Here is an 18,276-nt window from a genome sequence, read left to right as displayed (position 1 = left end):
GTGAATTAATATTGTTATTTATTCTATTATTATCATTAACCTTTATGCATGTTAATTAGAACAGAAATAAATTATATAAATAACAAAATATCCTAACCCTACTTTTAATTTGAAATATTTACATTTAACAAAGCTTTGTTTCCTTTAATAAAATAGTTATTTTATTAAATTTTATATTTAATAATCATGTATTTTATATTTATGATATAATTATGCATATATATTATGCATCAAATATAATGAATATAATTTTTACTAGTATATATCTTATGTTTCATGTCCAAGACTATTAAGAATAAATAAAATATTTGTATCAAACTATAAACAGATTTCGTGTTTATATTCATAATTTACATACTCACTAAATATGTGTGTGAGTGATAAAACACTTATAAAACTAGGAGGATTAAAATAATTTTATCATTATTTTTTATGATTTATTGTAAAATTTTATGATTAAATATTATATTAATTAAATTACATAAAATGGTAATTTTTTATTTAAATAGTTTTATAAAAGGTGATTCAATCACGCTATTTTTATAAATTGTCACTCATGTTAATCGTATTAATTTTAATTATATTAAAAGAATAAAATTTTAAGTTATATAATTTTTATATAATTAAAAGATTATTTTGCAATTTTTTTTAATATAAAGAAGCCTGGCAAATTCTATCATATTTAGAGTATGTGTTCCATCACTCACATAGAAGGACTCATATTTATACGAGTATAAAAAACACTAGTACTCAAGATATAACAAATAATTTCTCTATGCATAATTTAATTTGATTCATTAACTAAAAATGTAGTATTCAGATGTCACATTCGAGTTTCTATCCTCCTTAAAATAATAATAATTTCTAATCGGTGGGTAATTATCAGCTTTTCGTCTTTTTCATGTCCAATTGTCCGACTATATTATTTGACAAATGAAACTAACAGGGTCCCTACCAAAAAACAAAAGAAACTAATTGGGAATGGTATAATCAGTGGAACGACCAAATTAGCCTTTATATCTAATATCAGAAAGCAGTGATCAAAGGATAAGACTGTCATCAGAATAATAATGGTGCTCTTTCACGAAATGGGATATGCCTTGGGACCCACATAAATTTGTTTCCTCTTTTTTTTTTTATGATTTCGGCTATATATTGAGTTTTGGTGTTCTATATTAATTTTCAGGAAACACAATGAAAGAGAATCTGTCCCTGTCCTCTGCTTGTGTGTTGTGTGGTCTCTGGTGATTAGTGACTGGTCTACGATGCAATCTCACGTGCAACGCCTTGTAGCTAAGGAAGGGTTTGATCATTTAATTTCTCACGACTTTCTTTTCGCAAGGAGGAGATAAAAAGGCGACTTTACTAGGCCTTATGGTATGTAATTACTTGGGCTTATGCTATCTTCCTTTGGGTTTCTTAGAAGGAAACACATTTTTTCATTTTTTTCATCGTCAGCTTCCGGCTTCAGCTGATAGCTACCAACCTCCCCCCCTCCTCTCTCTCTTCCCCTCCCTCCGACCTTTCAACCCCTTAACCCACAACACAGTCCCTTCTTGGACTCTACCTACCCGTGGGTCTATACCATATATGCCCTTATTAATCCTCCCTTCCTCTTTGTCTTCCTCTGTGACCCAGAAACAAGCTACATACAAAGTAAACAATAAAGGTCTCGAGGGAGAGATATGGCACTCGAGACAGTGGTGTATCCCCAAGATCCTTTTAGTTATGGCTACAGGGATTGTTACTCCTTGCCAATTGGCGGAGCTTGGGGCTATGATTTTCATTTACAAGAAGAAGATAAAGCTTTTCTTGGGATTCCTGAAAACAGCTATAATAATATAGAGCAACAACATGGTTTCCATGCAAATTGGGATTCTTCATCTCCTTCCGTGATGCAACATGCAAAAGATCAATGGGATCCTAATTCTTCACCTGAGACTTGCATTATTGATCAACATCTCCTTCCACCTTCTGGAGTATTCCATCCAATGGTTCCACCGCCCGCCACGGCTGGCCGGCGAAAGCGAAGACGCACCAAGAGTACCAAGAATATGGAGGAAATAGAGAACCAGAGGATGACTCACATTGCAGTTGAACGCAACCGCAGGAAACAGATGAACGAGTATCTTGCTGTGCTCAGGTCTCTGATGCCACCTTCCTACGTTCAGAGGGTAAGTTACTGATGAGTCCTTTTTACTGGATCCTTAATTGGCATGTTTACGGTATACCCTTGTTATCTTCTTTAGAATTTTTGGGGTCGAAAAGATCCAATAATTTCCATACCCACTTCCTGAAATTGGATCACCATTCTGACTATTAATTGCAGGTTTATTTTGTTAAATCTTGATTAGCTTTTGTTTTAATTCGTCCCATCATGTGATTAATTATTTTATTATTACCATAGGGTGACCAAGCATCCATAATTGGAGGTGCCATTAATTTTGTGAAGGAGCTAGAGCAGCTCTTGCAGACCATGGAGGCCCATAAAAAGACCAAGCAGGAACCAGCTGATGTCAGTGGCTTCTCTTCATCACCATTTGCTGAGTTCTTCGCCTTCCCACAGTACTCAACTCGAGCTCCGGCCACTGAGGAGGAATCGGTGGTTGATCAAAATCAGTGGTCTATGGCAGACATAGAAGTGACCATGGTGGAGAGCCATGCCAATCTTAAAATACTTTCAAAGAAAAGACCTAGACAGCTCTTGAAGATGGTAGCAGGTTTGCAAGCCTTAAGGCTCAGTGTTCTCCACCTAAATGTCACAACCGTTGATCAATTGGTTCTCTATTCAGTTAGTGTCAAGGTGAGTTGATAAAGTCAAGTCAGTCCATTTTTATCTTTTATTTAGTCCTTTAATGTTCATTTTTTTCTTAATTTGGTATGAATATTATATTATGAGACAGGTTGAGGAAGGTTGCCACCTTAATACAGTGGATGAGATTGCAGCTGCAGTTAATCAAATGCTACATAGGATTCATGAAGAGGAAACTGCTTTCAGCCAAAATTGAATTGTAACACTAAATGGGTTTTAATTCTGTAATTGAGGCTGTTAATTGCCTTTCATAATGGATTTCAGTTTTTTGTTTTTTTTTCAGAGAAAGAAAATCTTTTTCTAGCCTCAATCAGTCTCCTTGGAGATCATTTTGAGCTATTGTTTAAGCAGTCTAAGGGTCTGCTGTCTGGTAGTCGTGGTCCAATCGAATCACCTGTCATAAACTTATAAGAACATATAAGACAAAAAATTAATTAATTAGTTCTTTTAGAAGATATTTTTTAATTATAAATGACTCACAAGTCACAAGTACGGCAACGAATCTCTTTAAGCAATAAATTCCTTGTGTCTTGAAATGAGTGAAGAATGTCCATTTTGCTCAGGGAGCATCTCTAATACCCATGGTTAACAACAAAATAATCACTCATTTCAGAGTTCATAAGTAAAGAAATTTCCACATTTGCAACAGAAATAAGATCTTTCAATTCCATGCAGTTTAATCGAATATCAGACCCCATTTTTTTTTTTTTTTAAGTAGAATGATTTATTAATAAGAAAGTTAGGAGCCACTTACCAAGAACAGAACCAACAACCCCTCAGTTTAGTTTCCGTCATTGAAATGGTTATATTGTCCCATGAGGACAAAGGGATGGGGGACAAGCTTTGCCCCAATCCTTCTAAATTCTTATATGTATATATATTAAAAACTTTATTTTATTTTAATTATTACTACCCTCTAAAAATAATTTGCCTTCTTTTATTATAACATAAATAATATAAAATATTATAATTATTTATTTTTAATTTTATACTTAATAAATTTTTATAGTATTATCTTTCTCAATTTTTAAGTATGTAACTATTTTTTAAATTAATTTATATAAAATATTAATTTTTTAAATAATTTATTATAAATTTAAAATATAAAATATATAATAACACCTATTTATAATGAATTAAGTTTAAATTTTTGACTAAAAAAAAGAATTTCTAATTTTGAGTTACGTTGCACACAGATCAATGGACATAATATATATAACATTATTTTATATGGTATGTAACACCAGAAACTCTGTAGGTGAGATATTCGAAAAATGAGGAAAATAAAAGGTACACCCTTTTCATTTCTTTTTCACTTTCAACTATGCACTTGGAGTTGCCAAATGCACGTTGGGCTACAACCATGCAAGACCCACAGATAAGAGTCAAATATTTAGAAGAAAATATAATTAAATCTTTTAATATTCGATGTCACTTGCATAGAACTTTATTGGATATAATGCATGAATTAATATATAGTCATACCTTTTATCCCCTTTTTATTTGAGTAATGAATAAACACATATGGTTTCATCCATCTCATACATTGTAATGATTATATATTCAAATTTTAAGTATTATATCAGGACACATCATATATCACATTAAAAGTTAATCTAAAAGATCAGAAGTAAGGAATTAAGAATGGGTTTAATATCTTAATTAATACAAACTATATTTAACTTCAAAGAAATGATTAATGGTTGACCTCTACAAAATGGAAAAAAAAAAAGCAGGAAATATAGATTTTTACTTGGCCAATTATAAACTTACATCAATCAATGATTAGCACACTTGAGTTTATAAGTTCTTGGCAATCATGCATAATCAATAATACACTAAGCATAATGACCTGATCCAAAATGCTAGCTCTCTTTATCGAAATGCTCGTTCCTGGAAGATGCAAAAGGCTTCGTCTTCACCACCATGATTTTGCTCTTTTCTTGAAAAGGCATCTCGACCACCAGTAAAACAAAGTGTTAAATCCACCCTTTTTTAAGTAAAAATGAGAGTAACTTCGTTTAGGACATATATCATGGGGCAGTATCAATAGCAAATTATTGTTGCACTCGATATATATGCATTTTCACTCGTATAAATATGGATATTATTTTGTAAATGCGAATAGTCAATGCAATATTTTTTAATACACTGACTGCTACACTTATCAATTCAATTTTTGGGCTTAATATTCTATCAATATCATGGTCTTGCTTTTCTTATATCTACACAGCTTTTTGATGATTACCCACCACATTTTATTCTCGACTCTTTTCCTTTTTGTCTCCCTTGTAATCACATTCACACATGATAAACAACGAGGCACTAAATTAACATACTTAGCTTCCTCTTGTCCTCATGGAAAGAGAAGGTAAAGTGAAAGAAACGCTCAATTACCCTACAGGGAATGCTGCCACATGACTGTATTTCTAGACTAAAATATACATATTTATCACTCTTGCTCCAAGTAATATATTGAAAATTAAATTTTATATTAGTCGAGTGATTATATATATCTTACACAGTATAATAAGAAGTAAATTTAAACTATTAATTAAAACACACCATCCCTTTTAATTTTTCTTTTTCATCAATACAAAAAGAACTTCTGTATTTAAATATAAATTATCATGGGGGAGTTTCTGGCTGGGATCGAATCTTAATGATGGTGCTTGTTACATAGCTCTATTCCTCTGGGTCCATGAGCAGGAAGGTGACAGAATCTCTAATACTATTACTGTGGCAAAACAGGCACTGAAAATAGTCTGACTTATTAGCTAGCATAGCAACAGCAACACAGTATTCGTCTTCAAATCAAGGAATGATGGTCTTGACGAACTTTCTCAGAGAGAAGGCTCTCTGTATCGGAAAATTTAGCATAACACATGCATTTCAATATATGCATGGATTGAATATCTTTATATTCAATCCACATAAGTACGGTAAAGATCCCTTAGATTATTTTTGTACTTACTTTAGGGAAAAAGAGGTAGCTAGAAAGGCTTTGGAAGGGCCGAGCTCTATGTATGCTTTGAATGATGCTATTAACTTTAAATATGAAATATTTATGGCAAAGTTAGGCATGTTTCTTTTGAGGGCCACCATGGAATATTGGAATTATAGGAGACTGTAGAGCTTTATTTGGGATGACGACAATTAGTAGCAACTTCATGGAAGCATTGGTTTATCTATTTACATGATAAAGTGAGAGTTTGCGTTGGATCGAAGAAGTTTCGCAAATGAATAAATGATTGCGAATATTCTAATGAAAAATCATTATGAATGTGAAAATAATACGAGCTCTCTAGCCCCACGAAGGTACTACTATATTCTATATCATTTCAAACATGCACAGAAACTGTGTATTTCTCATTTATTTTAACCCTATTTCTAATTATGATCGAGTAGGGTGCCTTTTTCATTCAAAATTTCAACAAGGAACCAACAAATTTTTACTCAGTGGTACTTATGTTATCTCTATAATTATTAGATTTTCATTTCAAATTTTAATTAAGCTAAATTAATTTAGAAAATAATGAATTTTAGCTTATACTAAAATCATTTACGAAAATATAACATCTCAAGTTGAAGTCTTAATTAAACAAAATGAAAAAAATAAAAGAGCATGGCCATAAGATCTCCAAAATTACAACTTATAGTTTGACAAAAAAATCTTAAACTCAAATAATATGATATTATTACGAGTTAATCTTCACATTAGTTAAGTATAGCTAGATATCATTAATTAATAAATTTTTGTGCAATGTATCAATTTTCCTTTCTTGAATGTTATCAAAGAATTTGGCCTTTGAGTATGTTGCCCTAATTCACGAGTTCATATCCTAAGAAAATCTTTTGGTGAACTTTGAACTGTTTTTAAAATTTATTCCGAATGATATAAGTTTAAGCTTCCAATAAGATCTTATGGCGATTGTGTGTATGTAGCCACATTAAATTTGTCACTTTCTCATATATTTTCTGCCCCTTACTGTTCAATTAATCTATAAAAATAATAACAATATCGACAGAGCAGAATCCAAAAATAAAGAAGAACTGGCCATATAATCATCAAAATTAATTTGTTTATTTAGTTCATTAATAATTCCTTAATAAAATACTCAACAAACAGCCGACAATTTGTCAAATTTGATATTTCTGTTTCTCCAATGGTTTTTCTTGTTAGATTTTGTTGAGATTATTAGTCAATTTGATTCCTGGTTTGGTATAAAGGAGACCTTGCAATATCTTCATATTTCAGTATTTTTATTAATAACAAAAGAGAAGATCCAATAACAGATTATAATCACCTAAAACAAGAGATTAAGAAATATTTTTTTGGTAATAATCGATCATTATACACTAATTAATGACAGTTGAGCTGTAAGCATAGCTATGCGGAAAAAAAAAAATTCTTGAAACAAAATAGGCATAGTTGACTAGAAGAAACTTCTATTCATAGTTGTCCAAGCCATTGTATATTTTGTGCATATATGAATGTGATTTCCTTTGGATTTTCTTTTCTCTGATTTTCAGTACTTCATGTTGAGTATCAAATATCAAAGCTTATCTTATCATTGAAAAAAACAAGAAGTTGTCAGAAAAACCACATGAGCTTGTGGATAATAACAGTAAGAGTTTGTGAGATATCAACTTTTTATCTTTTAGTTAGATTTTGATCCTATATAATTTCAACTTAACCATTCACGCATGGACAAAATTTACTTAGACCTAACCTATTTTGAATTTAACACAAATATGTGAATTCTATTTATTTTATATATATATATCACTGTACATATTATATTTTAAATCTGTGATATATTAAGTTTAGGCAAAAGTTTTCCCACATACAAAAAATATGCATTTTTAATCTCTAACGTTTTGTTATTTTATATATTTATCACAAGAATATTAAAGATGAGAAGAAAAGACGCAGTTAGTCAGTTGACATCTCCGATTGAAGTTGTTAAGTAGTTAGGACGCATGCCATGCTTTGCGTAGGTTTAGATAAGAGAAAGAAATAGTAAGGTAAGACTTTTAACAAGAGAAGAAAGAATAGAAAGATTAGATAGAACATAGGGAAATTTAGAAAAATTTATAGATTCATGAAATTCATGAAAAGAGGAGAAGAACTACAGCACAACCATGGCTCAGGATCTAACAGCTCTGATACCAGTTATACATTATTTACAGAAATAGAACATAAAAAGAAAACAAAGAGAATTCATAAGCAAGAATAACACATTTCAGTATTCCCTGTCAATTTAGAATCTAAAATTTTACGAAAATTTAATTCAATTTATTTTTTTTAATCAATTTTCACGTTTAAAATAAAAGAATTAATTTTAAAATGAATTTTAAAAAAAATCTTCACACAATTATACATAAATTTTATTTATTTTAAAATAATTAATTTTTTAAGTTAATTCTTTTATTGCAAACATAAAAATGGATAAAAAAATCAATTAAATTAAACTTTTACAAAATTATAATTTCCAATAGGGGTAAAGCTACACAAATTAAAGCATACTTAACAACTTTAGCTAGAGTTATAAGCTGACTAATCGCACCTCTTCTTCTCATCTTCAATATAAAATTGAGTTCAGGAAAAAATTTCGCTGCATGAAAAGAACACAATTTTAATCTCTAACATTTTGTTATTACATGTGGGCCACAGGCCCAAAGCTATAAATATTAATTACATTAATTGGAGCTTGAATAGTGCATTTTTAATTAATTTTAATATTGTAAATTAATTACCTAAAATTTATAAAAAAAAATTGAAAATACTTAATTTGTTCATAACATCAAATAAATTATTTTATATTACACTTAAATATGAAATTACTTATAGAAGTAAATGCTCTAAAAATTGGTAGAACGTGGAAATAAATTATAGAAGAATAGGGTTTAGAAAATTTTTGCTACAGTTTCATCATTTAAAATGAACTATGAGAATTAAAATATGATACCAAAAAATATTAAGGGGATGGGGTGGGGGCCCTAGAATCTTCCTACAGTTCAGATTTTGGCCTAATTTTGGATTAGAGTAGCTGACCCAAGAAGGATGTAAGATTTAGATTAGAAGTTTAGGACTTGATTGAAGATGAGCTTCTGATGTTTTAGGTCCAAAACGATGGCCCATTATTCGAGTTCATTAGAAGCTGGGAGGTTGGTAACCCGATTAACATCATAACAAAAGTTCAAAGTACCTCATGATTGCTTCTGCCAACCAGTCAGCGACTCTGTTCGCTGATATACTTTTTTTTTTTTTTTTTCAATGTTTCATCATATTAAAAAAAATAATAATATTTTATCTTTTAAATTTTTAAAAAATATTTTAATTAATCTTTTAATTTTTATTTTATTTATTTTTAATTCATTCGATCTCAATTTAAATTTTATTAAATTTTTATAATTTATAAAAATAATTATAGAATATTTTTATTTTTAATTTTTTAAGTTTTAAATTATTTAATACTTATAATAATAATAATTTGTTATTCTTTGAATATATTAATCAACATAAACTTTGATTGAAATTAGATGGAGGGACTAAAGAATAAAAAAAAATAAAAATATGAGACTAACTAATAAAATTTTTGAAATAAAAAATTTAAGTAATTAATTTTATCAAAATAAAAGAATGAAGTATTTTTTTCTTTAAATTTAATAAATTAAATTAGTGAGTGAATAAATTTTTCATATAATTCAATCCATAAAAGCAATAAGCTAAAGATTTATAATCAATTTTAAATATTTATTTAAATTTAATTTATTATAAATTTAATATTAAATATATAGCCTCATATATTTATAGTTTGAATTCTAAATAAAAATTTCGCTTCAAATATAAGCCGTGGCCATCCATGGCTTCACCCACAAGGGGGGTGGAGCATAACATCAATGGCCATGATTTCTGCAAACAACCGCTAAGTCCGCTTTGCTAGAATTGGGTTAGAGCTTGCATCTGATTTGGACTTTACGATTCTAGGAGGGCAGAACCTGTGTGAGACTTGATTGAAGATGAGGCTCTGATGTTTTAGGTCCAAAACGACGGGCCCATTATTCGAGTACATTAGATGCTGGGTGGTTGGTAACCCAATTGACAACAAAGCAAAAGTTCAAGCACCTAATGATTGCTTCTGCCAACCAGTCAGCGACTCCGTTCGCTGATATTATATATATATTTTTTTTCAATGTTTGCTGATACACTCACTTGTCAAAAGCATCGTATTTGAATTTGAGAAAAATTATTATTTAATTTTTCCATTTCGTGAAGTTAATATTTTCTCTTTCTTGATAAAAAAATAATAATAATATTTTTTTTTCAATTTTAAAAAAATATTTTAATTAGTATTTTAATTTTATTTTGTTTATTTTTAATTTGAATAAAAATAGATGGAGAAATTAAAAAGTAAAAGGAATAAAAATATAAAAATTAATTAATATAATTTTTGAAATAAAAAGATTAAATAATTAATTTTATTAAAATAAATGGAATAAATATTTTTTTTTCTTTGAATTTAAAAGATTAAAGTAGTGAGTGAATAAATTTTCCATATAGTTCAATCCATAAAAGCATTAAGCTAAAGGTTTATAATCAATTTCAAATATTGGCATAAACTTAATTTATCGTGAATTTAATATTAAATATATGATATCATATATTTATATCTCGAGTTCTAAATAAAAATTTCCTTTCAAATATAACCCATCGGCCTTCATTTTTCACCATGGCTTCACCCACAAGGGGGTGGAGTTAGGAGTGTTCAGTTTTGGTTTGGTTTGGGGTTTGACTAGGAACTAGAATAGAATCAAAATTTTTGTACTGTTTCAATTTGATTCTTCGTTATTTTGATTTTGATTTGATAGGGTTCTCGATTCTTCGGTTCTGATTCGGTTCGATACGATTCCTGTTCAGCTCTCAGTTCTTAAAACAATTTTATATAATTATTTCTTTAAAAATTCATTCTTGAATTAGCATTTAAGTTTTAAATTAAATAATTAATACATAATATATCATATAATATATAATTTAGCTATACCTAAATTATATAATCTTTAATTATAAAGTGTATATATAATTTATGTTAAATATATTATATAATATAATAATATAAGTACATCATCTAATATATATTTTAATTATTTATTAATCATATAATATTTAATTATAAGATATAAATCTAATTAAGAATATATATATATATATATATTATATTGTATTTAGTTTATAATTATATATATAAATATAAATATATATAATTATATTAATATATTTAAAAAAATATAAAAATATATATATATAAATTCGTTCTCGATTCGGTTCCGGTTTGATACGGTTCTTATCAATTTCATATAATTTTTCAATTCAGTTCGATTCCCCTTAAAACCGTGCACAATCCTATGTGGAGCATAACATCAATAACCATCCCCCTTTGATTTCTACAAACAACCACTAAGTCCGCTTTGTTAGATTTGGGTTAGAGCTTGCATCTGAATTGAACATTACGATTCCAGGAGGGCAGAACCTGTGACTCTTTGAGAGGGAGGCAAGCTCATCACAGGCTTTTGTAGCTCTAATAAAAATAGTTTTCAGAGCGTCAGGAACTTCCTGATTAAAAATAGCATTGTTCCTAGACTTTCAAATATACCAACAAATATTTTCAAATTGTGACGAAATCATCAAATTGCCAAAATTTAAAACTTTCTTTTTTTTTTTATGGTATTAGTTTTTTTTTTCTTTTTTTAAATCTCCACCAAATTATAATCATAAGACTTTTGACTCTTCATTTTCAACAAACAATGAATCTAACTCTAATGGATGTATTAATCCATTTCATTTTCATCTAATTTTTTTTTTTTTTTTACCGTATGAATGATATTGCCAATTTTTCTATGGAAAAACACCTGCCTTTTTTAAATCGTCCATGGTTTCTGCCATATTTTTTTCTTTTTAAACATTGGCAATTTCTATATGCAAGAATTATTCATTAACAACTTGATTTGACACCTACCTACCTCCATGCCAAAATTAGAAAAAGAAAAAAAAAATTAAAACCATTCTTCATAGACCAAATCAATGGTTTCATCTCTGCAGAAACAATTTTTCACACATCAGAATAACAAAAGCATAATGGGTTGTTGTTGGTGGAAGCGATGCCTTCTCCCTTAAGGCATCAGCTAAATCACAATTTTGTGATACAGAAACTTATTCTGGTTCTGCTTCACATCTTGAAACTTATTTATTCATTCATCTGAAGCTGATTTCTTCTAACTTACCTCTTTTTCTCTTTTTCCCCAATGCTTTAACATCCCGTGACTTGTGTGTTTAAGCCCTGGCTTCATTACTGGGATGTGGGAGGGAACGAGAAGTCTCCAATTTGCTGCTATCTCATATGAAATATAATTACCAAAAAGAGTATATCAAGTCTTTACAAGGGTAGAATTGAATTCAAGTTTCTGTTTTGTCTCGATGAGCAAGAAAATGATCTTTTCATAGGAACAGGATTTTTGTGCAGATGTTGTGTGATGGAAGACCTGCCCAATTGCTTGAATGCATCTTGCTTCGAAACAATACCTGAACCAGGCTGTTCACTGTTTTCTTTCTGATTAACCGAACTTCCCTCCAATTCAATTGCACTTGTATTGGTTAGACTGAGATACATAGTTGCAGCTGTCAAAGAATCCATTGAAACAGATCTTCTCACTGGCTGTATTTCACTTTTTGCAATCTGAAAATCATCACCAGACTCATAAATTTTCTCAATGTCACCATTTTCGGTAGAATTTATGTCTTCCTTCATAATTCTTTCGTTTCCAACATGTACTATTTCACCTCCCACCTCTGTTCCAGCCCTGTTTTGTTCATTTCTCTCTTGAGAATTGCCTGATTCACCATCAACTTCAGAATCGTCCATTGGGGTTCTGACTACCGTGTTCTGATTATCAGCATTCTGATTTACCAAAATAAGGGGAGTGGTCACAGGATCATTGACTATATGTGCGCGACACAAAGGACAATTTGTGTGAGATCTTAACCAAGTATCAATACAAGAAATGTGGAAGGCATGGTTGCACTTAGGCAAGAGCCTAAGAGTCTCATCTTGTTGAAACTCACTCAAGCAAACTGAACATTCGGTACCTTCAATAAGCCCTTCGCCTTTCTTGTACTTGCAAACTGTGATCGAATTGATAATCGACTGTTGCAAACCTGCTGTCGTGATAAACCAAATCGGGTGATCAACCTGGTTCTCGTCAAGAAACTCTTCATCCATATTATCCGCTTCACCTTGTGGCTGCCTGTTGTTCCTTGAACTGCACCAACCAGGGCAGGACTTAGCTATGATAACATAATAGCTAACAACAAGGAAGAAACTGGCGAGCAAAGCAACTATAATGATCACATAAGGTGACAGGTGATGCTCTGGGGGTAAGAGAGAAGGAGGAGGTGGAGGTGGTGGTGATGGAGACAGGTAATAGTAATCTGCATAAGGATAGCAGTTATAGGGGCAGGCTGGGTCGCAGAAGTCTGGACAATCTCCAGTCTGGTTTGTTGCACTCAAAGCTGGGAAGAGTTTTCTGTGCTTCTTTGCCATTAAAGAGACTGAAGAATTCAAGAAATTGAGACGCAAGTGAAGAAAGAGTATGGGGTCAGTGAAGAGTTGTATTTTCGTTTCAATTGGAAGAGAAGAAATCAACAAGATTAAGCAACGTGTCCTTTTCAAGTTCTAGTGAAGAGTTAAGGCTGATACGTTTGCCTTTTTGGCACTTTAAAGCTCCGTATCTAGAAGTTCTACGCTTCCCTTTGTCTAAAAATAAGCCCTCTTCTTCATAATGTACTTTTTTTTTTGGGGTCTATTTGTAATATAGTCTTTGTACCATTATGATATTTGAAAATGGAAAATAATTATATACATGACTATGGCACATGAGCACAAAATTACCGATGCAAACTAAGCTTCTCAATAATAATTTTGTAGCTTCAGGTCGGTGAAGATAATAGATTTGAAGCTATCCTATTGCTGTTTTTGGTAGCAAGTCATTTCAGATTACAACATATCTTTAAGTTAGTGCAATTAACAGTGCCTGCAATATGTGGGCTTTTTTTTTTTTTAAGTCACAGTTGGGGTAGTATAGATAATGAAGCAAAATTGACCTCGCATCTGCTATGTCTAATCTTATATTTCTAAAATTTATGTGCGGCCAATGAAGTAGTGGTGGGTAAGCCTAATTTTCCAGAGAATGCTTATGCACCTAATTCTCTTTACATGTTTCCAGGGTAATATTCAGTTCTTTGTCACTTTCACTAGTTAGAAACTCAACATTCAAATTCAGGACCTGATTCTTGACAGGTTAGTAGCTACTTTAAATATACATATGTATTTGCATATGATTAAATAAATGATCTAATGCTAGTCTATGTCGATCGAACACACCGAACACGTGTTGAAGTACGCGAGCTCGGGGAGTGGATCCATAAAACAAGCACAGGTTGGCTTCTATGCTGAATTGCGACGGAAATTGAGTTTTTAATCACCAAAATGCATGGTTTGATTTGCTAGTATTTGTAAACCTTTCATGCTTGCGTTCACTGTGAATTGTAATTGGGTTAAAGTTTAGGCTCATAGGCTTGATTGTTACTTGCCATTACATAGATGGCCCATTTACTTAGATCTACCTTCTCTTTGCTATGCCCTCAGGGTTTAGCTCTCCTTGACTAGCTTTTAGATCCATTGGGTTTGGCTCTTTTAGGCTCAAGTTACAGGTTTCACCCTTTGCCCACCGTGCTTTCGAATCTTGGATTTAGGCTCTTGGACATCAATGCTTTGATACCATGTTGGAATTGATCAACGACCAAATATTCCAAACACATGCTCAAGTTCGTGGGCTCGGAGATTGGATTCATAAAACATGCATAGGCGGACCTCTATGATGAATTGGCCTCCCCACTACTAAAATGACTTTAGTTTGATTTAGTTGTCAACACTTGTAAACCCTTCATATGTGAGATTTGTAAGTCATAGTGGTTTGATTTGGTTTGACAACACTTATAAACCTTTCATACATGAAGCTTATGTCTCTCAAGCCATATCCCAAGAGGTAGCGTGTTTTGACGAACAAATTTATAATAGAGGAGCTTGCTATAGATTACATATTAATTTTGTCAACCTCATTTCTTAATATTAGATATAGAGAAAAACGATATCAAGTGAGAGCCATTGTCTCTCTTGGTTAGTGAAAGTTTATTCTTCCTCTCAATTTAGTCAGTTTTCGCTGAGAGGCTGTTCACTGCTGTCCCTTGCTCTTATCAGGGGGAGATAGCTACTTGCCTGACCAGTGTTGCATCCATCCCTCCTTATCTCCGATTGTGGGTTGTGAATAGTTAGTTTTGTTTATGATGCAGATTTGGTGCTGAAGGGAGAGGGACTGAGAATAGGATCTGTTGTTTGTGAAAGTTCAATGTTGGTTTCTTAGAATTATCCGCGTTCGACTGGCAACTTAAGGGTGTCTCGAGTATTGATCATTTGGTTGCTTGGTTCTAATCCTTTGATTATATGAGAGTGAAAAGCCGAAGCGCTACCAAGCCTATTTCTGGCCTCACTGATGTTTGCATGGTCCTAGATCACTACCTTGACATGCGCCTGCCTTTCTAGCTCATTTGGTGCTCCTTGTTTTAGTGTATGAAAACATTGTTTCTGAGGTAGCTAGTAGTTTGTTTGTGCTTTAGTTTTGCTGAGTTTTCAGCTGTTTCCTACCTTGTGTGCTTGTTTCGTAATATTAGTAACCCAGAGCAATGGCAGTGGTAAAGGTTTCCTTTCTTGCTTGCCAAGTTGACGAACTAGATCTGATATCTGGAATTTTTTAGGATGTTATTTTTATGGCTTTGAATTTTGGAATATGTTTTTTCATTGACCCGAATTGTGACCCGACTCAAAAGTTTCACGCTGCGACCCAATTTGGATAAAAAGTGAGATCAGTGCTGGTAGCAGAGGGCACGGGCAGTATGAACTAGGATAAATATTGTAATATTCTACCATTTGCGGCAGAGTTGTGAGATATTCGGGAAACACACTAGGGTTGGGGTTTGAGTGTCACACCTTACCCCTTTGTAAGGCATAACATGATCCCGTAGAATACCTAATGAACTACCGAACTTCACCTACCGATAACTCATTAAGTACCCTACAAGGGAATTTAAAACAATTTTCTTATTTTTGATAAGTGGTGAGCATAATCTAATAGGTGTTTAAAACATATGATTAAAAATAAATCTAATTAATATTTTTAGTCCATTTTAGTTTTCCGCAAATTTTATAAAAATTTTGACAGAGTTCTGTCTGTATTTTGAGAAACCAGTTCTTCAAATACCTGTAAAAAAAAACACTTCTAAAAGTTTTTCTTAACCACTACTTCGATTTCACAATCAAACTCAATCAATTTCACAATCATTTCAATAAATTTCTCAAGTTCAAAACTCAATAATCCTCAGCATACTAGCAATACATTTCATTTAAATTAAATAAAATAGTTGTACTCATATTTCATTAGAGACAACACAATTTATGTACATTCTTACAAAATTTACATCAAAAGAAATACAAACTAAACTTTATTACAAACTTCATACAAATTTTTGTACAAGCTGCTCAAGACCCATTTGCACGTCCATACATTTATATGCAATACATACATGAAAAGAAATATTTACAATTAGGGTATAAATTATACCCGATGACTTTAAGCTGATAGCTCTTCACCTCAGCAGCTTAGTCTGCTGCTCCTCTAGTCTCTGTATCTGCGACAGAAATAGAAGCCATCGCTGAGTACTAGGACTCAGTGGTGCACAACATACTAAAATAATCTTTATGCAGAATATAATCACATTTATTCAAAAATTTGACTAAACATAAGCATTAAACACAAAACATGAATTATGAAATTTTAATGCAAACCAAGTTCATTTCGAAGTATCAAAACACATTTCATAAAACCCACAGTTAGATCATGCCATTCGAAACAAATAGAATCTCAATAGCCAGAGGCTAAAGAGAAATCACATCACAAGGCTAGCTAGCTCAAATATATGGATATCCATTCACATCCTCTTCTACTAGCACACCTCAACACTTCTCCAGAGAAGGAATCAAAATTCGAAACTAATTACCTCTACTAGTCGTGCTAGTGAGGTGTTCAAATATATGGTCATGACACTGTGGTTTCAAAACTTATCTTAACAATTTGCTAAACATTGTCATTTCAATATACATAATAACTTTCAACAATTTAAATCAAAACATCATAAGAATGCCATAATTCCATATTTCACATTATTCAAAACAGTATGCAAAAGATGATTATAAAAAGTATACGTTGTGCACAAACCTCAAGCGAGTCGCCTCTTGGCCTTGACTCGGTGTTATACTCAATTCATATAGGCATTTTAGGATAGTTTTGCATCCATTTTGCCCTCATATTTTAATATATTTTATGTTTTTAGCTTTATTTTATCTTATTTGTTAATTTTAGATACTTTATATTTGATTTTCGTAATTTTTGTTGTTTTGATAGGATTTTATGGCAAATCGAAGATCAATGAGTGCAATAGGAAATAATTTGAAGAGATTTGAAGTTCTTTAAGCATGGAGGAAAGTTGAAGAAATCAAGCCTTGAAAGAGCAAACTAGCCGAAATTTGCTTGAGACTTTGCTTAAGGTCATGCTTAGGGTAAAGCGGCAGTACTTAAGGAGCAGCACAAGTCAAGCACTAGCAGAAGAGTCCATTCTACTCTAAGTCTGCCGAGATTTGCTGAAGGTCTGCTTAACCTTAAGCAGACAGTGCGACCAGAGGCTAAAATTTGCTAATAAGCTGCTTAGGGTTAAGCCGAACCCTAAGCAGAATGCTCAGAACATGAATAGTGCTGCTAACTTGGATAATTTTACACCTCATTTCCTATCCACTCCTTGTCTTTTATTACTTTTAGGGCAACTTTTAGGGACCATATAAATTCATCATTTCCTTATTTTTGCCACAAGAGGAAGGGGAGGAAAAACAAAAAGGAAAGAAAATTTAATAGAAAGAGAGAGAGAAGACGCCATTTTCTCTTGGGGAGGAGCTGCTGCACCAGTTTTGGAGCTCCAGAAACCAGAGACTTTGGTTCTTCCACTTGGGTTTTTCTATTTCAGTCCTCTTATCATGTTTTCCTGTACTTTTCCATCAATATTTCTTGTAAATACCATCATGAGTGAGTAATTTCTTTAGATTTCAGAGTTGGAAAATATGTCTTAGATTAATTTGTGGATTTGGACTGGGTATCTCCTTATTTTATATGAATATGAGTTTTGATTCCTTCCTTGTGTGCTTGATTTACTTGCCTAATGTTGGTACCCATTGGGTATTGTGTTAATCTCTGATTGAAGGACCGAAAGGTGAAAGTCATTGATGGGTAATCATGGATTGGAA

At 31.8% G+C, this 18,276-nt stretch overlaps 2 protein-coding genes across 2 annotated transcripts; one reads left to right on the top strand and one right to left on the bottom strand.

The window, feature by feature from the left end:
* The first annotated feature begins 1,203 nt into the window (after positions 1-1,203).
* On the top strand, positions 1,204-3,122 carry LOC110635800 (transcription factor bHLH96-like). Its single transcript, XM_021785304.2, has 3 exons — positions 1,204-2,174; positions 2,408-2,803; positions 2,904-3,122. Exons 1-3 carry the CDS (start codon positions 1,686-1,688, stop codon positions 3,006-3,008), a joined length of 990 nt encoding a protein of 329 aa, XP_021640996.1. The 5' UTR covers positions 1,204-1,685; the 3' UTR covers positions 3,009-3,122.
* An 8,739-nt stretch (positions 3,123-11,861) lies between these two features.
* Positions 11,862-13,758, bottom strand: LOC110668943 (RING-H2 finger protein ATL54). Its single transcript, XM_021830400.2, has one exon. It carries the CDS (start codon positions 13,411-13,413, stop codon positions 12,250-12,252), a length of 1,164 nt encoding a protein of 387 aa, XP_021686092.2. The 5' UTR covers positions 13,414-13,758; the 3' UTR covers positions 11,862-12,249.
* Positions 13,759-18,276: the final 4,518 nt, after the last annotated feature.

This window comes from Hevea brasiliensis, chromosome 16 (assembly GCF_030052815.1).
Source record: "Hevea brasiliensis isolate MT/VB/25A 57/8 chromosome 16, ASM3005281v1, whole genome shotgun sequence".
In the NCBI taxonomy this organism is placed as follows: Eukaryota; Viridiplantae; Streptophyta; class Magnoliopsida; order Malpighiales; family Euphorbiaceae; genus Hevea; species Hevea brasiliensis.
Note: the sequence above shows the minus strand (reverse complement) of the source record. Positions and strands in the feature narration are given on the sequence as shown.